This window comes from Bison bison, unplaced genomic scaffold, assembly GCF_000754665.1.
Source record: "Bison bison bison isolate TAMUID 2011002044 unplaced genomic scaffold, Bison_UMD1.0 scf7180017864304, whole genome shotgun sequence".
Taxonomy (NCBI): domain Eukaryota; kingdom Metazoa; phylum Chordata; class Mammalia; order Artiodactyla; family Bovidae; genus Bison; species Bison bison.
Window position 1 is genome coordinate 11,447,100 of NW_011494876.1, and position 24,089 is coordinate 11,471,188.

General features: G+C 43.2%; 1 protein-coding gene across 1 annotated transcript in view; it reads right to left on the bottom strand.

The window, feature by feature from the left end:
* CACNA2D3 (calcium channel, voltage-dependent, alpha 2/delta subunit 3) overlaps window positions 1-24,089 on the bottom strand; it is a 904,008-nt gene that overhangs the window by 155,259 nt on the left and 724,660 nt on the right. The window contains exons 17-25 of the mRNA XM_010851933.1: window positions 22,286-22,369; window positions 17,333-17,404; window positions 17,009-17,070; window positions 15,566-15,633; window positions 11,815-11,860; window positions 11,559-11,656; window positions 9,363-9,456; window positions 6,349-6,444; window positions 2,903-3,024 (exon numbers count right to left, since the gene is read on the bottom strand). Coding sequence (XP_010850235.1) covers window positions 2,903-3,024; window positions 6,349-6,444; window positions 9,363-9,456; window positions 11,559-11,656; window positions 11,815-11,860; window positions 15,566-15,633; window positions 17,009-17,070; window positions 17,333-17,404; window positions 22,286-22,369 — 742 coding nt within the window. The remainder of the gene's footprint in view (window positions 1-2,902; window positions 3,025-6,348; window positions 6,445-9,362; window positions 9,457-11,558; window positions 11,657-11,814; window positions 11,861-15,565; window positions 15,634-17,008; window positions 17,071-17,332; window positions 17,405-22,285; window positions 22,370-24,089) is intronic.

Consider the following 24,089-nt stretch of genomic DNA (forward strand, 5'->3'; position numbering starts at 1 on the left):
CGAATTGATGCTTTTGAACTGTGGTGTTGGAGAAGACTCTTGAGAGTCCCTTGGACTGCAAGGAGATCCAACCAGTCCATTCTAAAGATCAGTTCTGGATGTTCATTGGAAGGACTGATGCTAAAGCTGAAACTCCAGTACTTTGGCCATCTCATGCGAAGAGTTGACTCATTGGAAAAGACTCTGATGCTGGGAGGGATTGGGGGCAGGAGGAGAAGGGGATGACAGAGGATGAGATGGCTGGATGGCATCACCAACTCAATGGACGTGAGTCTGCGTGAACTCCAGGAGATGGTGATGGACAGGGAGGCCTGGCATGCTGCGGTTCATGGGGTCGCAAAGAGTCGGACACGACTGAGCGACTGAACGGAACTGAACTGAATATCAGTGTTCACTGTGTCAGTTATCACACTTACATTGCCTTTCTAAACACAGCCATAGACAGCTGCTTGAGATAAAGTACTGAAACTATTTTACAGTGAGTTGAGAACTTTAGCTGTGATTTGTTGGTTAAAACTTTACTGAGATATAAAATTTTAATTTCAAGCCAAGTTTTTCTGAGCAAAACTATTCTAAATAGGGACAGAGCTGGAATGAAATCCTTACCCCATACTCTTATTAATGTGGTAACAATATGGTATTAGTATAAAGAGATTTTTAATTACTAGTGATGGTTCTAATACTTATGCATTAAAAGACACTGAACACAAATTCCTAATGCCCATAGTTAATAATTGTTACTCCAGTGGCTGCCTTATAAAAGGTTCAGTGAATGTGAGTTGAATGCAATCCAATTGAATTTAGAAGCAGGGAGAAGGCAGATCTGAATTTAAATATACTTATGACCAAAACAATTAAGAATTTTCTGGCCTGAGTTTAAGCCGTAATAAAAACCAGCTTCTTTCCCAGTGTGTATAGGTATTCAATACACAGGAGAAAAACTGAGAGAGCTCCACCATAACACTTGTGTGCGGTGATTTTTAACATTTTCTCCAAATCTAAAGGGGCCACAAAATCTCCTAAGATATTATGTCATCCATAACTTTATCATGAATAAGGTAAATTCCTTTTTATTATGTGATTTCATTCAAAGTTCAGTGAAAACCCCACTTGCCAAAAACCAATTAGACAACAGCCTTAATTAATCAGAATTCTTTTCCAGACATAATTCTTTATAGGAAAAATGGTGAATAACAACAAAGCAAACTGAACAGAGAAGCCATTACACACAAACACACACACACACATAGACACACACACGTGCAACAACTTCTGGGAGACGTTCTCATTACCCACAACTCCTCATCCTTGCCCAGGTTTGGGAAAATCCCCTTCTGGATAACTTAATGGATCCAGTCCAGATCTAGAAAGCTAAGTTTTATTTTTTTACTTCAGAAGACTACAAAAAAGAAAGTATCATGGAACTGCATGAAAAAATAAGACATTATTATTGATAGGTTTGCAGAATTAGAAAGTCCACTGCTTCTTAGTTGATATTTTCAACAATAAAATGTGATACAGATAAACATAAAGAAATTCTTAGTACCTGGAAATTTATATTTGAGAACACACACATGTGCGTAGGTGTGAGTTAACACAGACTTGTCAGCAAAGGAGTATAGACAGACCCCAAGAATCTTGCTTCTGAAAGGAATCTAACTGATAATCTCCTCTAAAATCCCACCTAGGGAGGGAATCTCTACAATAACACTCGGTCTTTTTTTTTTAATATCTTCATTAATGAGGGACCCTCTTCCTAATGAGTTCATTCAACTAATTATTAGACAACTCTTATCAACATGTCTACCCAAATTTTTGAAAACTTTATTTTTATAGATGTTTCATTTATGGAAACAAGCAAGTGCCAAAACTCAGGGAGGAGCTCTGACACTAAAGCATTAGAGAATCCCCATTAGGGGTGACAGGAATGCTTGTAAGAAATTAATACAGAAGCCTCTAATATAAAACATAAGCATATACTGAACTGTCCAGAGCAATCCAAGTTTCTAGTACTATTATTCATCCCTGAAGCTTTTACAATGCACAATACAGAGCCTTACACAGAATGAGCACTAACAATATCAGACGCATGAAACAAGAGACGGTAGGGTGGCATCACCAACTCAGTGGACGAGTTTGAGCAAGCTCCAAGAGATGGCAAAGGACAGGGAAGCCTTGTGTGTTGCAGTCCATGGGGTCGCAAAGAGTCGGACATGACTGAGTGACTGAACAACAACGAGACAAGAAAAAGCCAAGGACAACTGAAAAGCCTTTCCAGTTTCTCTTGCTTCTAAAACTGGTTGAAATAAGGTAATGTTCAGTTCTCCTTTGGAGGGAGGAGACCCTAGCATTTTTTTAAATAATATCATAAAACCTAAAGACTGGAAGGATCATTGGCTACATGCCTCTCATTGGTCACTGCAGCTCCCTGTTAGGAGAGCATGAGGCTACACAAAATCTTAGTCACTATTGTGTGTTGATTTAAATCAACTCTGATGAGGAATTGTGAGCCTCCAAAGTGATGTGACTTGCTGAAAGTTCTGGCAAAAGATGTTATGCCTGTGTGAATTTTCTCTAAGTAGGACCGTGACCACATTTTAGATTAAAAAAAAAAAATCTACTGAGAAGTTCGTATGCAAATTCTATATGGTATAAAATAACAGCCCTGCTTCCTGGCATGTGTTTGTAGAGTATGGTCAAGTAAAAATTTCCTTGCACTTGGGGTAGCAACACTTATGGAGCTGGTCACTCACTGGTTCAGGGCTAGACCAATATTCAGTACTGGTTCTCCTGGCTGACTTTGGCTCCCTTTAGCCTCCAGGATGCTCCCTCATACTCTGCATGCAATGCTCAGGCCAGCAGGACCAAAGGGACAGAGCCAGCCTCCAACAAGGGCACCCACCTGTGCTGAATGGGATCGAATAGACGAAGCTCCCTGGAATCTGCTCTGCAGCTCTTCGGTACCAGAGAGGGAAATGATCTGCATTAAAGATGTTCTCCTTGTCTCCTGCTTTCAGGAAGTCCCTTGAAATAGAATAGAATAAGAGCATGGCACCACTGAACAAGGAAAAGCCAGACACAAGTACATCCCAACAACTTTTGCTGGGTAAAAACAGTGTTGCTTTTAGAACCCTGACCTGATTTTTCTCAGTATAGAGAGGACCTGTGCAACATGCATCCCAGATTACTCAGAAATATTTTGTATAACCCTGCAGTTAGACTCCCAGTAGGTGAAATGATTTTCCTAGTATACCTAGTGAACTAATAGCCTTAGCATCTGAAGCAAGCAAATAAAGTCTCCAGAAATCCTATCAGAAGACCAAAGGCTCAGAAAGCTTTGTCTTGCCTTAAAATCCAGACACATAGATACATATTTTGAGGGGATCAACATCTTAAATAGATCTCACTCTTCTTAGAAAAAGTGTAAAGAAGGTAAACTGGGTCTATGTGAGGATATTTGCTGCTTCTTTCCTTCCCTCCCACTGTATTGCGTGTTAATTGCTTGGTCAAGTCCAACTCTTTGCGACCCCATGAACTGTAACCTGCGAGGCTCGTCTGTCCATAGGATTTCCCAGGCAAGAACACTGGAGTGGGTTGCCATTTCCTTCTCCAGGGGATCTTCCCAACCCAGGGATCAAACCCGGGTCTCCTGCATTGCAGGCAGATTCTTTACCACCTGAACCACTGGGGAAGCCCTTCCCTCCCTATTCTCCAGCAAACAGGACTGCACCTACTTCTGGATATGAGGGACTGCTGTGGTGTTGGGTGAGACTCGTCTAAGTTTTAGGCAGAGCTGAATGATCTTGAGCGAGTTACTTGGATTAGTTACTGAGTCTCTTAGCCCCATTTATTCATCTACAAAGTGGGAATAATAATATTACACTTACTGCAGTACTATCAGGATTATACAACACCATGTGTGAAAGGACTATGTAAGCTGAAACAATATATGGCTAATATTGGGGATGATAGCAGGTTATAGGGGTCATGAACTATAATAGATACACTTCCAAAATCAGGTGGTGGGGATAGGAGATAGAACCTCAGTGTAGGAGCCTGATGACACTACAGGTTAGCTCTAGCATGGGGACTTTATATTATCCAAACTTATTCCCAATACTTTGAACTCTCTTTAACAAAAACATAGAAATTTTAAACTCTTTCTAGCTCTGGCTAATAGTGTATCCAAATAGGGGGGTATCAACAAATACCATTTGATTGGAGGGGGTAGCAGATACAAGATCCCAAGACAATGCAAGCCAAGGTGCCTCTATATGAATCAGTGATAGGTGTTTCTTGAAGACAGATATTTCATCCATCCAGATATCCAATGATCATTAACCCATTTTTCAGATGCAATGAGTGAGGTGAGCCAGACCGCAGGTGAGCCAGCAGTCTTGAGTGTGGTCCTGCCATCTTTCAAATCCATCACAATCACCTGACTATGAGACTAGCAAGGTGTTAGGGTATGTCGTTGTTAGTGCTTTCTTGTTTATCTATTTGTATCTCAAAACACATAACAGGTTTTCCTTCTGAGGATTAGAAAGTCTACTTATGTGTTGTCCTTCGCCTCTCTGGATCCTAAAATGAGAAGAGGATGTGTATCCTGACACTTCTAGTCCTTCCAAGGAACTTGCCGTCTGTTAAAGTATTTGTCTCAGGATACAGGGGCTTTCCTGGTGGCTCAGTGGTAAAGAATCTGCCTGCAACGCAGGAGATGTGGTTTCAATCCCTGGCTTGGGAAGATCCCCTGGAGTAGGAAATGGCAACCCATTCCACTATTCTTACATGGGAAACTCCAGGGACAGAGGAGTCTGGTGGAGTGCAGTCCATGGGATCGCAGAGTGAGACACAACTCAGAGACTGAGCATGCAAGCATGCATGCACGCGTAGGTGTAGAGAGGACTTCAAAAGAGTCAAGTCATGACTATAGTCAACTTCATAAACGACAAACTGAGGAGTTGAGAAAGAAAGAGCCTTCACGTGGGAATTAAAAGCCAGTCCACAAAACAACCAAAAATCTATGGATCTGCCACTTACAGATGTGGTTTTATAAGATGACGTGGTTGGTGTCCAGGACTCATCTAAGAGACACATGAGCACAGCTCAACTGGACTTAATGGTACATAGTGCTCCTGACAGGCCAACCCCTCTCAAATCACTGGATACCCAGTGCCTCCATTATTCCCACTGTCCCTGAAGGTCAGGATTTGTGAGGCTCCATGGTAACCTCTGGAATCACAAACACACACTTGGCAAACTGTCCCTCAGACTCCACTCATCCCTGGCTTAATAATGTCTCTTACTTCAGAGAAAAGAAATTGAGAAAATTTATTAATAGGTTCAGGAAGGACTTCCCAGGCTCATACCAGCTCTGGTCAAACACCAGTTTAAAGAGTTAAGACCCTGGGGCTCTCTGAAGATACAGGGGTTGAACAGTGTTGGTTTAAATGGCATCTGGGTACTGAAGTTGGTGACACTCAGCCCACTGTCCATCTGGTCTCTTTAGAACATGGAAACAGCATCAAAGCAAGGGCCACCAGAATGCCCAGTCCTGGCTGTGGGGCTCTACAGGCCCTCAGACTCTGAGCTGAGGCACAGAGGTTCACTAAAATGTACACAAACACGCTCAGAATTGAAACACTGCTTCTTGGACAAGCAGAAATTCCTCAGCAGAGGTGCAAGATGGCTGAAAGCCCTCTGGTCATCTGTCAGGAGTTGAGTAAGTCCTCCCTCTGGCTGCTCCCCCAGTAGCCACACTATCTCTAGCGTCCTTAAGCGACCCAGCAGGGTGGGAGAGGGCTCCAGGACAGAGGACAGATGCCAACAAGTGTGAAGAACAGAGTTGTGGAAAGGTCAACAATGAGCAGGTGAACACACACACATTTTATATTTTGCATTTAAAGTCGCACAGTTGTGTCTGGCTCTTTGCAACCCCATGGACTGTACAGTCCATGGAATTCTCCAGGCCAGAATACTGGAGTGGTAGCTTTTCACTTCTCCAGGGGATCTTCCCAACCCAGGGATCAAACCTAGGTCTCCTGCATTGCAGGTGGATTCTTTACCAGCTGAGCCATAAGGGAAGCCCAAGAATACTGGAGTGGGTAGTCTATTCCTTCTCCAGGAGATCTTCCCAACCCAGGAATCAAACCTGGGTCTCCTGCATTGCAGGGGAATTCTTTACCAACTGAGCTATGAGGGAAGCCAAAAACACACACACTGTGGTCCCCAAAGGAGAATAAAGAGGAAAAATGTCAACAGGTCTGAGTTTTGTTTCCACCGCTGCTGGAATCAATGAATGATATAAACGCCCCTTTCATTATCCTGCTTCAGGAGCTCCCTACTTACTGATTGGTGAGCTGCTCTGCCCCAACAAACAGGTTGATTCTCGAGAGGCCTGTGCGAGTGCCAAGGAAGGCTACCTCCACGCCCTTGTCCGAATTCCTAAAACAGAGCAGCACAAGTCAGGGGGATTCTGCCAGTCAGCCAGCAGATAACAGCTTCTGCATTTTAAAACTCATGGAATGTTGTATGAAATAACAGCATTGAAGCCTGAAATTTTGGTAAAAATTATAGAAACATACACACACACAAGTACATACAGGATGCTGACTCTGATCCCTTACAAAGGTTTTCATGGTAATTTTTGCCAGAAAAACTATGAAGTCCGTGACCTAGTTTGGTGGGCATAAGAAAGTGCACCCTGCAAGATAAACACACCTTTATCTCAAGCTTCTGGGTGCAAGCTCAGAAAGACCAGGCCAACTTTGAGGAGAGGAAGGAAAGCCTTAGAGCTAGCGTTCTGCACTGATGCTACCAAGTCCATTCTCGGTCCTGAGATCGTTAGTGAAATCTGCCGTTAGCAAAACCCAGCAACTTAGCCACTGATTCAAGTCTGTAGTATCCCACAGCCTGAAAATGTTTAGGACTTGAATTCTTCACCATTTAGGAGGCACCAACATGGAAGTTTTACCCTCACCATCAACCCCAGACAGATGAGTAATGAAATGACTTCTGTAAATAGTCCGACAGGAGGCCATGCATAGGAACTCTAAGGAAGGCCTTAGCAAAGAAAACTCATTTGAAGATTCACCGAAGGTTTTTTTCAACAGTCAAGGTAAATTTTATGTTTGAACATGTTCTTCAGGGTATTCTCAGGGCTTACTTCTTCAAAACAAAGCAAATAATCTTTTGCCAAATATACAGTTTTATGCTACCAAAAAAGTATGAAGAGGATACTGATTCTTGAGTTTGCTTCCCTGCCCTAGATGCCAGTAGCAATCTGATTCAAAGCTTTATCCATGTCATCTTCAATATAAGATCATTTAGTTACTTGATCTCTGATGGTTGTCAAAGTGGTCAATACTACTTCCACGTACTTAAGGGATGAATAAAAACCAACACTATGTATTAGTTTCTGTTCATAGCCTACACCAAGTAGGAAAGCCAGGCTGCCCAATCAGTAACAGATGTGGACTACAAAGCAAGCTACCATTTCGGAAATCTCTAGCATCTGTTAGGGGTGAATCAGCAATCTTTGCACCGGATTTTAAGTTTCCCGAGAACCTAAAAGAAACATTCCCACTAGAGAATGCAATCACAGAAAAGGTTGACTCTTTCCAGATCTCCCAGGGAATAAGATGCATGCAGGTAAGCAGTCCAAGTATACCCCTCAAATATAATGAGAGTAGTTAGTCATAACTTTTGGACTCCAGATTCACGTATTAAACTACCTACCTTACATTTTTTCTTAGGAGTCATTTTAACCTTAAAATGTCTAGAAAAGAATTCTGTCCATGTCTAGTCCCAGGGTTGTTCTTGCTTCCTTGTCTCCGGACCGAGGAAATAGCATGACTATCTACACAGGTATTCATGCCATAAACCTGAGAATGATTCTTGAAAGCTCAGCCTCCCTCCCCTCACACCGTGAACTCAGCACCAAGTCCTGGGGGTCTTACTTTCAAAGCATGTCTCTAGTGCATCTCTTTTCTCTGTGCCCACAGCCACTGCCTTGGTCCCAGTGACAAATCCCTTGAACTGCTACCATAGATATATATATATATATATAGATAGATAGATATTTACCCTCATTACACTCTACTATTTACATATCAGCAGAAGGATTTTTGTAATGCAAATTTGATCATCTACTTCTTAAAATCTTAAAATGTCCTTAAAATTCTTCAGGGATTTCCAATATTCTGACTATAATGTCCGAAATCTTTAACCTGATTCCCAATGTTCTAAACCATCAGGGCCCAATGAACCCTTGTCTCCTGACATCTTCCAGCCTACCCTCCACAATTCAGCTCTGCTGGCCTTCTTTAAATTCCTCAACTGTCCAAATAGCCTCTTACCTCAGGGTCTTGCACATGCTGTTCCATTTCTCTGGAATTCTCCTACAGAATACTTGAACTAGTTCCTTGTCTCAAAAGCCTTTCCTTTCTTCTATCTCCACTCTAGGTCTCATTACAGTCTACATGTCTAATTTTCCCTTCATAATTATCACAATTCTCAATCACACTATATATCACAGGCACCACAATGATAAGGACTATGTTTGACTGAGTTATTTCCATTTCACCAATGTCTGGCCCAGTGCTTGTCACATAACAGACGTGCAATCAATATTTGAAGAATGAATGAATGAAAATGAGAGCAGAGTGAATGACAGACCCAATAGAGGAGAAGAGACAAAAGGGAAAATAAAAGAAGGAAAGGAGCGAATAAAGAATAAAAAAGGAGGGAGAACTGAATAATATATGACATGAAGGTAAAGGACAAAAGGAACTTTTTAAAAATTTTTAATCATTAACAGGCTACTTAAAGTAGTAAAATAATAATAATAATAATAAGCTATTGAAGCACTTCTCACCCTAGTCTTTGACAACTTTCATTGGTTGTCCCCCTCCCCCTACATACTCCACTTCAGAAATGAAACCGCAGGGTTATATCTGACACCTTAATGAAATAGAGCTCTCACCTTCCTGTCCTCCTCACAACCTAGCCTGGCCCAGATCCCAAGTTCCCCCCAGACTGTGAAGGAGAGGGAGCCATGGCAGGGCAGGAAGCAAAATGCTCCTTCTGCCTCCCTCTCTCTCTCTCGGAAGTGTCACCCTACTTCAACAGACCAAATTTCATGTAATGTTAAAATTCAAACAAATTGTATGTCAAACCCAGGAGCTTGCCATCCAAGTCAGAGCCGCTAATCTGCTCTAGCTCTTGTGGTTTGGAGCTTTGGGGAAAATTAAAGAACTTTAACACCAGCCTCCTAAAGCAACTTTAGTTCTTTAAACCATAACCATATTTCGGACGGCTTGTGGGGAAAAGGCCATGAAAAGGGGACATGTGCAACCACTTACTCAGATTTGTTGAGGGCAAGGCTGGTCCAATAGGCTTCAATGGGAGCACTCACCACAGCATCAAAAAGGACTTCCTGTATCAATTCTTTATCACCTGTTGGGAAGGACAGACTTGAAAAGATGGCTTTGGCTGGACCCCAAACTACAGCACGAGAGGTGCTCACCAGGCTCATTTTGCAGTATCTGCAGGCTACTATCTCCTATGGTGTGTTGCTGTGCTAACTGCCTACCAGGTGAGAATATGAAACAGCTCTGACACCTGATACACCATAAGACAAGGGCCCCCAAAGCATCTGGATAAGACGATAGTAAATTGAGAATGCTGGGTGTCTCACACTACAAGTTTTCACTTTCCCTCCCCATCGAGTAAGTTGATGCCATAGACCAGCAAGCCAACTCTGGGATTTGGAGACTAGAAGGCAGCACTCCTCAGAAAGTTTTCTCTTTTCATCCCCATTTCTGCCCTCTATCAAAATTTGCAATTCTTTAGGGCCCTGATCTTGATTGTAAGGGAGAAGGATATGATAGCTAATTATTTCTGGGACTCTTATTTTGTGACTTCTTCCATCTAAGCTTTTATTTATTTATTTATTTCCATCCTAAAGTGGGACATCCATCCTTATCCAGATGAGTTCTTGATAGAGCTCTGTGGAAGAGGATGAGAAATCGGGAGGGTATCATGAGTCTAGCAGAGGCATCCTAAAACACTCCAGCTTTATCACCTACAGCAGCCCAGTCCTCACCGTGGCTGGTGGCCAAGAAGATGGTGCAGCTTTGCTGTAAAAGCAAAACCTGGAAACAACTCATCATGAAATAGACAATGAATAAATTGAGACATAGTTACATAGTAGAATACCACATAGTAATTCAAGTAAATGCATCAGAGCTAAATTATCAACACAAATCTCAAAAATATAATGTATGATGAGTGAAACATAGGTTGCAGGATAACATATACAATATATATAAATTTTATTATACAAAGTAATGAACATAATGGCATATAATGGATATGGATACATAGGTATATATGTATATATTTGGTGTATACATATATATATATATACACACACACACACAATGCATGGGAATGATGAATAAATACAGGGTGGTAATTCTCTCTGAGAGGGAAATGGGATCACATAGGGGGCACTCAGGGTCTTCAACATTATCTTTGATATTTCATTCCTTAAAAAGTACCTGCAGCAAATATGGCAAAAAGTTTAAAATTTGACAAAGCTGGATGGTAAATGTAAGTGCTTCTTTAGATCAGTGTTCCACTTTTGTTTCTTAAATATATCACTCAAATAGGCAAATAAAATGAAAAATTGAGTTCACATGATGTCCATCTGATGCTTTCTCTACTAGAGCATATCCCAAAAAGTAAATCCATTTCATGACGATGTGGTTTGGATGTGGATAATCTTACACCTCTCATAGGGCTGTTAGGGTTTTCTGTAAGATAAGACGTGCAAAGAACTTCTCATGTCACTAATAAGTGGTATCTGCTAGGGGTAGGGCTGAGTGCCATGCTCATTTCTGGTGAGTCCCTTGTGCCCAAACTTTCACTACTGGAATTAATCAACATAAACCTGTGTTTGTCCAGGGGACTTGTCTTACGCTTGGTGAGCATCAGGCCTGCTGCTGCTCTCTCCTTGCCCCACTCCTTCTCCCCCTGCACCAGCTACTGGCCATTTGATTCACCGAGCTCCCTGAGAGGGCACTTGGTGGGAGGAGGGGCAGCAGAATGTACACTGCAAGAGGCAACATGTCACAGTGGCAGTCCCACTCTGGACAGAAACCAGGAGACCTAGAGTATGGCCTTGGATGAGACAAGTCTTATTTTCAGCCCTTGTGCCTCATTTGCAAAATAAGGGAGTAGCTGTTGGTAGTCTCCTTCCAACTGTAACATTTTCATTCTACTTGGGTGCTTGACTAAATGGTTTGGTAATAGGACACATCCAATGTGAAGGGTTAAAATGGGATTGGGGATCTGCATGACTCTTGGCAACCCACATTCTTTCTCCTGTTCCCATAGGAAGCAGCCACTTGGCTGGATTTCTTGTGACTGATCACCTTTGCCAAAGCAAAGCTTCCCTTGAAAACTAGAGAAAGTATAGTTTTGAGTTCATCCACACCCCCCTCCACTACCCAACCGCCACGTGCACAAACATGTGCATTTGAAAGCACACTCACATTGGAGCAGAGGTTCTTTGCCTTTGAGGTAGAGTTTAATAGCTTCTAGCTGAGACAGATGACGGTGCTCTGGGTGTAGGTCAGTGTTGCAGTAGGACCTAGGAATGTGACATGGCCCAAAACAAGAATGTGTACATATTTATAGCATCACTTTCCTTTGCCTTTGAATCAGGAGAACTGGGCAAGGGAGTACAGGCAACTTGAAATCAAAGAGGACAATAAAGACCAATGCTGAGAAGGACTGTTTCATTCTTACCATTCGTCTGCCAAGGACACATCAGGGTGTTCTAAGTCATGCAGGCCTGGAGGTCAAGAAGAAGGGCGTCATGAGTATGTATCATCTGTGTGGGGCACTGACTCCCCATATTCTCTTCTATGCTTCAAATGTTCTAGGGTTAAGGCCATGAGGATAGGGGGTTAAGAGTAGGCATCAATCCCAAAGACATCTGCCTGGGAAAAGGGACTCTGCACACAGGAAATATTTTTATCTCAGGCAGAACCTTCCCCCAACTTCCACTTCATTCAGCCACTACTGCAACTTCCCCAGAGTCTCCCAGAAACTTAACTCCTTGAAGATAAATGATGCACCAGTGAGTCCTGGGAAAGAAGCTTAGCACAACAGTGGAGACACCAACTTTGGAGGCCCATACAGTACAGCCTGAGTCAGGAATTTGAGTGAGCCCCTAAACTCCTGTGTCATGTCAGCAGTTTGCTTTACTTTTCTAAATGTCAGTTTCTTTTTGTGAAAAACATAATAATAATCGTCCCTAAGGGACAGGTGATTTTGCAGGTGAAACTATAGGTTGAATGGTATGAGACTGCAAAAACTCAACTGTTTTTAACCAGCAAAACCTGCTAGGTGATACAGGATCCTAAGTAGAAATGAGTTGTCAGTCTCTGAGAGGTAGTTAGGAGAACTGAGGCTTGCAGGGAATTGGAGAGTGTTTATAGAATGCTCGAGATGCCCTAAGTGTACGAAATCAGTCTTTCTCCTTGTGTCTTTACGTGACTTCACTTTCATGGGTCATCAGCAGACACACACTTCTAAGTGACCACCTCAGCAACTCCACTAACTGAGAATGGCAGTTTCCCTCATGACCAATGATATCTTACTGCGCTCAGGATTCCAGTATCCTCCTCAAACACAAATGTACAAAATAAATAGCAAACTACTAGAACTAGCATCACATACTCCTGTTTGATTTCATAGTTAGTTGGGAATAAATTATATAGAATATCATCCTATATGACACAAGTGGCCATATCCTGGCTCCAACACCTACTGGCGGAATGAGATTGGGAATGTCACTGATAGTGCCAAAGGTCATAAACTACACCAGAGGGTTGAATGGGATAGTGATTAGTCCCTACGGCAATCCATACATCAATCCATGCTTTCTTCCCTTTCTTGCTTCTTCCACTCCTCCCTCCCTCCCTTCCATTCTTCCTTCAGTTTATTTATGGAGCATCAATTATGAGCCAGGTACTATTGTAAGTCTGCTGCTGCTGCTGCTAAGTCACTTCAGTCATGTCCAACTCTGTGCGACCCCATAGACGGCAGCCCACTAGGCTCCCCTGTCCCTGGGATTCTCCAGGCAAGAACACTGGAGTAGGTTGCCATTTCCTTCTCCAATGGATGAAAGTGAAAAGTTAAAGTGAAGTCGCTCAGTCATGTCCAACCCTCAGCGACCCCACAGACTGCAGGATTTTCCAGGCAAGAGTACTGGAGTGGGGTGCCATTGCCTTCTTCGATTGTAAGTCTACGGCCTTGAAAACATAACAGAGACCAAAAGAAAAAGCACTAATTGTCTCATGATATTTACTTTCTAGTGGCAGAAAAGAGATAAGAATATAAAGTTAAAATACATAGCTTATCACTAGCGAGGACTATGAAGTTAAGGGAGAGAATGAAGCAAGGAGAGAGGGTACCAAGATATGGGGAGGGATGAGGGGGTGTCAGTGTTAACTGTTGGAGTCCAGGATGCTTCACTGAGACAGTGACTTTAAGCAAAGACCTGCAAGAGGTGAGGGGAGAGCCAGGGAGTAACTGAGGTGCTCGCGGCAGAAGGAATCACAGGTGCAGAGGCCCTGAACTGGATCTCGCCTTCCTGGAATATTGGGTTAATGATATCAATTCTATATATATTTCTAGTTTCTGTTCTCATCAGTCTTCATCTAAAAATCTCTCTGCCTAGACCCTAAATGGAAGATCTTTTTGATTGCTTCCTCTCTGAGCTCCTAGACCACCAAGGAAATATGGCTGTTTTCTAACTCTCTCACCTCCAATTTAGATACTCCTGACAAAATCACATCTCTCTTGATTGATAATGCTGACAATAATAACATTAGCTCTAACTGACTGAACAAGTACTATGTACAACATATCTGTATCAAGATGTGTGTGTGTGTGTGTGTGTGTGCGCGCGTGCATGCACATGTGCTCAGTCATATGCTCTTGGAGACTCCATGGACTGTAGCCTGCCAGGCTCCTCTGTCCACGGAATTCTCCAGGCAAGAATATTGCAGTGGGTAGTCATTCCCCTCTCCAAGGGATTACCTGACTGAGGGATTGAACCTACATTTCCAGCATTGCAGGCAGATTCTTTACCATCTGAGCCACCAGGGACTGTTCTGACCATAAGCTATTTCCTCACCTTGACCTCAGATGGCTTAGATGTGAATTTTCTGTCTTCATGTGCTGGACATCTACAGAGTCACACGTAGCTCATGGAGCCAGAAAATTAAAGAAATTTTTAAAAAAGATCCCTGAGAATACATCCTGTTGAGTATTTTGCTCAAATCACAAAGTTGCCTGTTTTTTTTCTTGCCTGTCTTTAGGAAGAGGGAGCACATACTTGATTGCCTCTGCAGTGGGGACACTCTGAGCTTTGTCTGGGTCAAAATGACCCACATTCACTCTCCTTCCCATTCCTTAAGATCTCACCATCAGTTGAGAGATAAAACCCAAAGTCCATGAAACATTGTGGGGACACTGGGCAGTAGACAGAAGGCCATATATGGAACCTGCCATTTCAGGGATTTCCAGTTTCCTATTCCTTCTCTGCTACATCACTGGAATGAATCACAAAGCAGTCCAGCTTCTGGAAGTTCATGACACTCATTTGTAACCAGTTCTAACCCATAAAAGCTGGATTGTAACTGACCTTCCCACTCTTGGCATGCTCCCTGAGGATACCCAGGATACCCACACTCCCTGAGGATACCCAAAAAGAACACGGGTCTGGTCCAACCCCTTCTCTGTCAAGATGCAAAATTTAACACCTGGGTAGGGCCACTCTGGGAGTGAAGCCTTTCACAGGCTAGCCCCAGCGTTCCTTATGAGCTGGTGATACTGGTAAAGATAACTTCTCTGAGCTACTGGGTTGTTGGAAGATGTAAAGGACAGTATGGGGGAGACAGCAGTTTTAAAGATTAAAGGGCTGTAACAACTGCCACCATTTCCTGGGAGTTCCCAGTGCACTGGTGCTTTATGAAGACAAGAAGAGCTAAGAACCTCAAGATGCTCCTTATTCCTTTTGACTTAGATAAATCATTTGAATGATCACATTTCCCTTGGACCTAGGCTGCCTCAAAACACAAGGGAAATTTGTAGCTCAATGTGGAGAAGACTAAGGCTTGCCTACCTTTGTTTTCCTTTTCCTGGGCTTGAGTTTTTATGCTAATTCATATTTTTCTTGGTACTGATTTTTATGTATGAGAAGAATACAGCCGGTAGATGGATGGTTCCTATGAGTTGCCTCGACAACTTTGTGGATAAAAGCATCACATAAATAAATGAAACCATAAGGAAAGCCCCCACTATCTGGGAGTCCCAGGCATCTGAAACAGTCTAAGAGAGCAAGGTAAAATCAGGGCGGGTAAATGGTTGAGTCAAACGTCCATGAGAAAAAGGGCTGGATAGCTGAGCAAATTCTTCAGCTAACCCAATGGCTTCAGGGCTTTCTTCCCACATGAAAGGATTAAGATGGATAAAGACAGCATCTTACCTTCTTCAATAGTTACATTCCCTCGGAAGAAATATTTCCCATGGCCTCTGGAGAGCGCCACACCTAAACTGTGCAGAGAAACAAAGCAGACCTTGAAATCCATAACATTGACTGGAACAGCCTTGTTGGCTAACTTTCTATTTTCCATTTTCACATTTCCATTTCATGTTCTGTAAGCAATTTTTTTTTTTTTTCAGAAGTTTACTTTCAAAACCCCACTGATTAGAGTTGGTGCTGGTCTTTCTTAGATTTGATCAGCTGCTTCAGTGTAATTTCTGATCGGAAGTGCAGCAGCAATGGGTGGCTCTCGAGTATGTTTAAAAGAAGTGTGGCGGCTGCTACAAGCCCTTGAGCAAGCCTTTCTCCTAGATGCTTTTCTAAGAGCTACATACCCTAATAATCTTCATTACCGCTTTATGCATCCCTACATTTAGCCACACCAGGGTCTTTCCAGACTGTAGAGTTTGAGATGAGGGAAAATTAACCCCTTTCTAATGGCAAAAATGAACACTTTTGCTGTCACTTGAATGTAGCCACATGACTGTATGGTGGGTTTCTTTGCCCAACCCTCTTCCTTGTCTGATAGATTTTTCACATTCTCACACTCAAAAGTCTTGATTTAAGCTCCTTCCTTTTTCATCTAAAGTCAGAGAATATGTTTTGATAACACAATCTCATCGTTTGGCAAACCCACTTAGCAGTCACGTGTTTCCTCAAGTGCTCTGGTTCCAAATGGAATTCACCCAAGATCCCTGGCCATATACGACAACACCACCACAGATTTTATTAAGATGGATCCAGAGTCAGTAAACTCTTTTTTCCCCTGAGCTTTGTGAGGCATCAGTTGAAGAACACAAAGAAGTCCTACCAAAATAACTTTTTACAAAAAGCATTATCACACTAAGTTAATAGCGGGAAACTTTAGAATGCTACATAAGAAAGCAGGCAAGGGGGCAAGTGCATTTTTCAAGACTTTTACAAAGAGAAATAACAGGATTGAAAGGCAGACAAGCACAGAGGAACAGTACGGAGAAATTAAAACCGAAGCACAACACGTAGGGATGAATATGCTGCCTCGAAGTGTGAAGGATTGCTTTTTGATCATGGAAATAAAGGGCAGCAAGTTAGATGGTTAAGGACCCTGGTAACCCGCTGAATTTATCTCTCCACCCTTAGTTGGAACCCCAAAGCTTATTTGCTTGATAATGAGATGCAAAGCCATGGCAAATTGAATGAGTTCTCCTAGGTGAGCCTGAACCATTTTTCCCCTTATGGAAAACAAAAACAAAAGCAGCCTGGGAAAAGCCCCTTCCTCACTCTTTCCAGCCTTTAGGCAGGATGTTTGGTTATCTTCAGATGATGAGCTCTGAGAGTGTCAGCAGGTTTTGTACAAACACAACTGATGGGTCTGATGGAATGTCCATGTATTATGGTCAGCTCTACCTGAAAGGAGTACCCTTGATGTCTGTATAATAGTAGTCATTTGTCATCACCAAAACCCGTTTCTAGATTGAAAAAACAAAAAAAAGGTCGTAGAGAAAAGAAAACATGGTTAGTCTGCTAGGTGAAGTTTTCAGAAATAAATAAAAATAAATGGACACACTATGATCAGGTTAACAGTACTACATGAATCTTGTTTGAGATAAGTAAAGACAAGAGAAAAATGAGCTCAGTGAACGATATTTACTCCAGATAGAGCTTTCAAAGCTAATTTTTCACAGTGGTTTGTTTTAAATTAAGCGGCAAGAATGTTTGAGAAAAATGTACCCCTTTGTCCACTGTCTTCTTCACCTCCATGGAAAACTTCCCGGTCTTTCTATTCACCATGGCATTTCTTAACTAAAATGATAAAAAAAATTGGGGTTAGTGCCTCCCAGGGTTACCATATTGTCTTGGACACCTTTTACCATCTAGCTTGAATGCATCTTTGGTGGCTTGTGTATGCAGGGCTGGGTGTATACACAGCTTGGTGTACTTTTGCAATAAGTCTAAATACTATTCTCAGATCTCTGAAATGGGGCTTTGGAAGAATAAACATCCAACTGCTCTTGTCTAGGGGGAGAGAGGCTAATAAAAATAAATAAAGGACCATCAACCTCAATTTGGGGTGTTCATGTAAACCTCAGGGCAACAGTGGCCAAAAAAACCTTTTCAATGTTAAATCCTGAGAGTCAGGGAACGAACCCCCAGCAAACACTAAAATACTCATGAAGCTAGGAAGTCTCAGGGCACAAGTTACATTTTCACAAAGGGTATTGGTTTGTTATGGAGAAAATCATTTTTCAAAACACAATCAAGTTAAAGATATTTTCCTATATAGTAGTTTTTTGTTTGGTTGGTTGTTTTCAAAAGCCAACCATCTGGAAGATAGGGATTAGCTTTTCACAGCATGAACCATCTTCAAATACTCCCTGAGAAATCTAGGCCACTGAAAAGCCTGGCTGAGACTGATGGGCAGTGAACGGGGCAACCCTGCATCTGATTTTTGAAGGTCTCATCTGGGAACCGTGAGCCTCCGTCCCTTCCCCCACCCCTGGCTGATCTCTGCTAATTACTTGTGGCCCTTCTGTGAGTTCAGAGAAGGACAGCAGACACAGTGATGAAAGATGTGCCATCATGGGCACCAATAGGAGACGACGGGAAGGCCATTTAATGAAATAGGAGCAAATGCTGACATGCCACAGCCTGTCAGGAAAGGCTTTTTCCCAGCCCCGTGCTTGTTTTTTTTCTTTTAATTCTTTCCCCTCTTTCCTCCTTTGAGGAGCTTGAATAAGATCTGGCCGATAGAGAACTGCAGTGCTTGCAAGCAACCTAAATTTGATGCGGGGCCTGTCTAGATTTGGGTTCACATTCCCATCTTCTGTGCAAGAGAGTAAAAGCATAATTTTTAGCTGGAGGCATGTATAAAATAAAACATATATTTTACTCTAGATATTTTTTAACAACACATAATGGGCATTTCTGGAAATATTTTCCCATTTTAACTTTTGTGGTTTTGGATGGGGAGAGCTGGTCCTAATTAAGTCTACTTTCTAACTCTTAAGAACAGCTCGATTTATCTTTGACATGGTTTTCATTTTTCCTCTTTCTGGTGCCTGCCTAAAGCCATTTGGGACCTGCCCCTCTCACATTCCCCAGGCGAGTCAGAGATTAGGTAAGCTTCTCCATGCCTCAGCGCCGCCCCACCCCCAACTCCCAGTAGCTAAGGATGATCCGAGCCAGGACCTGGGAGGGTCCAAGGCCAGGGTCACTAATACTTTCTGAAGGCAGATGCTTAGATGATTAGTCTAGTCTTTCCCTTTCCTTTGGGCTTCCCTGCTGGGTCAGATGGTAAAGAGTCTGCCTGCAGTGCAGGAGACCCGGGTTCAATCCCTGGGTAGGGAAGATGCCCTGGAGAAGGAAATGGCAACACACTTCAGTATCCCTTGCCTGGAAAATTCCAAGGAGGAGGAGTCTGGTGGGCTATCCTCCATGGAGTCACAGAGAGTCAGACATTGAGTGACTTCACTTTCTTTCTTTCCCTTTCCTTCAGTTATAATAGGGCTTCCCTGGTGGCGCAGAGGTTAAAGCGTCTGCCTGCAATGTGGGAGACCTGGGTTCGATCCCTGGGTCGGGAAGATCCCCTGGAGAAGGAAATGGTAACCTACTCCAGTATTCTTGCCTGGAGAATCCCATGGACAGAGGAGCTTGGTGGGCTACAGTCCACGGGTCTCAAAGAGTTGGACACGACTGAGTGGCTTCACTTTCACTTTCAGTTATAATGGAAAAAGATTACACTTACTGAACACTGAGGCAGGACAGCACTGTAATTCAGAAATGGACTCTGGAGCCAGAAGTTTGAACAGATCACTTACCCCCACTGTGCCTCAATATCTCTTTCTGCGAAATGGTATTAATGATAGCACATGTCTCATAAAGCTGCAGTGCGAATCTGACGAGCTAGTATGTAGAAGAGTGCCTCGTACACCCTAAGCATTCATAGGTGCAAGCTGTCCTCCACGGTCATCCTCAGCAGCAGCAGCATCTTCATTATTATCCCCCTCTCTTTTCTTTCATGTCAGACTCCTCTCAATAGCTTAAAATGTTAGGATTCAAACTCAAGTTTGCTTGACACAGATATGACCTCACATCATTTTTGGAAGCACATAGGGTCTATGTTATAAATGTGGTCATGAAATTAAACAACAAGCCTAGCTGCCAAAAGAAGTAGGATGCTCCTTCCAAGAATTTCTCCACAGCTGGGCAGACACATGCTGCTTCTTCCTCGACTCTGCCTGTCTGGTGCTTTCAAGATCTTGACTTAAACTGCCCTCTGCTACATATGTGCAAACCCCATTGGCAGACACACGGGCACGTGGGATCTTGTGTAGCCTTCACAAAGATGCTTCGCATAGATTCCAGAATTCTCTAATCAAGGATGTGCAAATTTCTAGGAGAGAAATGGTAACTTGGGTTTTCACAATCAAGCACATTGAGAGTGAAGGAATTCATGTCTCAAATGTACCTTCTTTTCAAGCAGACGAGAGACCCAAATTAAACACGCACAACCAGAGACTTACTGGTGAAGAATAAGAGCACTGACTTGCTAGAGCTGTGAGAACTCTGAAGGCAGACACAGAATCCAGTTCTGGCAATCATATTAAGGTGAGGAACATGGCTAGGAAGCCAATGACAAAGGACAAAAAGGGCAAGGAAACAGAAAGCATCTGTCAAATCATTGTTAAAGGTGATATCAGCTCACGGAAAATTAACCTGGGCACAGGTGATGATGACTCGACAACTGGGGTACAGATGAGCCAAGTAATAAATCCCTTCAGGAAACCTGCAAAGGATAAGTGCAGGTGTCAGCCTAGTGTTTAACGAGCATAAGGCCAGCTTCCTGGATGTGGGGACTCCCCAGTAAGAATGAGCATCAAGTGTGCCTCCCGTGTCAATTAAAATGTAAAAAAAAACGAAGGAAGGGATGGAGAAGCATGCTGATGACAGGGTTCAAAACTTCTTGGAAAGAAAACAAAAAGATGCAGTGAAGTCAAAATAAAACAACTGATGGAAAGGGAAGAGAAAGCAAACTAATGGAATGCACCCTTTAAAATTACATGATACAGTTTAGCAACAGACATACATTAATAAGAAGGTTATCTGAGGGTTGATAATGCCAAGAATAATACTAGTAACAGCTACCACTCAGAATGCTCATAGTGTCTGAGCAACAATGTTGACACTTTTGTATCTTTCAATATAGTAACACACTAGCATTCACAATGGTTCTGTGAGGTACTACTGCTATCTTACTCATTTGACTGAGAAAATAGAACCTATACCAAAATTGAGATGTAGAGAAAATAATGGTTTGCCGGAGACCAACAGCCAGCAAATAGCAGAGGTGGGGCTTGAAACCAGGCAGGCAAATGCCTGAACTGCATTCCTCAGGACTGCGTAGCCTGCTTCTTGATAGGAGCAGGTTGAAAGGATAGGACATGTATGTTAGGTGCGGTATAATCAAAAGACCCAGATGTGAATTCTGATGATGATGTCTAAAGAACAAGAAGATATAAAACTATACCAGGTCACTGAGCTGACATGACGTCAGGTCAGCAGCACTTGGGAAAAGAGAATGGATGAAGAAATAGACTTTTTTTTTAAAATCAAACAGCAAAGATTTTGTCTGAATTGGGGTTTAAAAGAGATAGCCCAGATGAAGAAGGAAATAGGGTAAATGTCTAAAACAGATACGATTCTTGCATTTTACAAGCAAGGAAAAATCTCAGAGATTTATGCTAGCTAAGTAATGTCCAGGTTGCAGAGGATATGAAGAGAGGAAAAGCAAGCAGCAAGGGGACCATGATGCTGGCTGCATTTCTGAAAGCACAGGAACCCAGCCTGTGCGTTTCAAATGGCTCCCCTCAACATCCCTTCGGAAAGCAAAACAGAGGGAGGGGTAGAAACCATGCTAACTCAGTGATGAAGCTCAGAAAAGGACCTCAGACAAATCAGGGAGGTACAAGCAGAGAAACCCTGCCTGGGCATGAAGGCTCCATATAGAAAGGGAAGAGCAAGTGTCCAGATGTGGACACCCGGGAAGTTAGGATTTAATTAAGGACAGTCTGCCTGGATTCACAAAAGATGGTGTGTCTAACAAATCTAATTTACTGAGGAAGGAACAAGAAGACTGCTGGGGCTAAATCGTGGGCATGAGGAAAACTTTTGATACAGTCCTGAAGGCTGAAGCTGTCTGGGAAACAAGCATGTGTTACTAAAGTGTGGCCTGGAAAGGGGAAAGGCTGGGATGGCCCTGGAAACAGGGTGGTCAACCAAAGAGGAGGAAAGTGGGTCTGCCAAGCCCTGGGTGACATCCTGATAGGTAAACTCTGGCTCTGGCTGTGCAGCTGCCCCGCTAGACTCTGGCCAGGCTCCCCTTAGGGTCACAGGTCCCATCAATGGCACTCAGAAAGAGTTCAGATTGATCAGCTGCAGAAGGAACCAGAGCCCAAATGCAGATGGTTTTAGACTACACAAAGCAGGCAGGGTGGCTGGAAACCCATTTGCAAGTGGACCTACCAGAGCAGAGTTATAAAACCCCAAATGCATACAAGGGCCCATGGTCTCTGCATCCCTCTGATGGCCAGGTGTTTATCTGGTGGGCCTCTCTTGACCAGCTCCCAGGCAGAGGAGGGTAAAACGGAGCGTCCATCTCACCAGGCTTGAAATCAAATCGCTTACCACATCATCGCGGTCCTCCCACTCCACCTCAGACAGGTCCACACTACTGTAGTTGGGTTTCCTCCGCTTTTTTCCTTCTTCGTACTGGCAGAAGAGGAAGAGAAAGAAAGCATATGACAAACGAAGAAAATATTTCCGTGAGACCACTGGCCAGGGCACCTTCACCATCTGAATTCCTGATTCATGCCTGAGGACTGTGAATGGAGGGTACCAGAGAGAAGCAGAGGGGCACGCCTGGGTTTTCAAGATCAGGAAAGCTGAACTGAGTCACTAGCAAACATGTGACCTTCCCAGGTGGCACAGTGGTAAAGAACCTGCCTGCCAATGCAGGAGACGCAAGAGATGCAGGTTCAATCCCTGAGTCAGGAATATTCGCAGAGAAGGAAATGCCAACCCACTCCAGTGTTCTTGCCTGGAAAATTCCATGGACAGAGGAGCCTGGCAGGCTACAGTCCATGGAATTGCAGAGTTGGACACCGCTGAGCCGATAGTGAACTGTGGTGTTGGAAAAGACTCTTGAGAGTCCCTTGGACTGCAAGGAGATCCAACCAGTCCATTCTGAAGGAGGTCAGCCCTGGGATTTCTTTGGAACGAATGATGCTAAAGCTGAAACTCCAGTACTTTGGCCACCTCGTGTGAAGAGTTGACTCATTGGAAAAGACTCTGATGCTGGGAGGGATTGGGGGCAAGAGGAGAAGGGGACGACAGAGGATGAGATGGCTGGATGGCATCACTGACTCCATGGACGTGAGTCTGGGTGAACTCCGGGAGTTGGTGATGGACAGGGAGGCCTGGCGTGCTGTGATTCATGGGGTCGCAAAGAGTCGGACATGACTGAGCAACTGAACTGAAATGAACTGAACTGAACTGAGCTGATAGAGGGGGACTAAGTATACAAGCCAATTCTTTGTTTCACATGAATTTACCTGGTAGACTCCTTACCTCTAAACATGCCAGGTGCAAAGCAAAGTTTCCCCTCTCCTTGGACATTCTATGTGTGGAATGGAGCCTTTCTCGTCTAATCTAAAGCTTTTATAGCACATACCTTCATGATACAGGATAGGGAATCTTACATAGTCTGTATTCTGATCTCCATATTTGGCCTCAGCATCCTGGTAACATTTCTCAAACACATGGAACCTTCCACTTGCTATCACACTGGCCATAGCAGTGCTGAGATAAGCAGGGCTACTTAACCCGAAGAGCATGGAGACTGGGAATCACTGCCAGATTTAATGGCCATTAGCACATCTCTCTGGAAAAGCTGATGAGTGCATTAATATCACAGGAAGTTTTTTGAGTTTTTTTTCCCCCCTAAAGCACTGGTGTTACAGTCACCTGGCAAGCCTACTATTTTATCAGACAATCCTGTGTCTGGATATTTCTGTGTCTCGGGACTTTAATGCTGTATTTATAATGTAGGAAAGTCTGCCCTCTGCTGCAGGCTCAGGATAAGCAACCCCTTTGCCAGTTCAAAAGATATGGCTGATGGCATACTGGAAAAAATACATATGTACGTATAGCTTTTATTTTTCTTCTTTCCTTTTGTTTCTAAATTAGCCAGCTTTGGATTTAATGGGCAGGATTCTAATACAGCATCACTCTAGGTGTTTTAAGACTACCATTTTGGACACTGCTCAGAAGGCACTTGGCGTGGAGGAGAAAATCACCGCTGGTGTATGGGACCAAAGAGGTCCACGCTGGCCCCGCGGTGGAATCTAGGAGAGAGAGGCCAGGCAGGGCAGATCTCCCATCACTGCGGGGCCAGATGGGCTCAGCAGTTTTCCTGCTAAGTTGTTTTCCC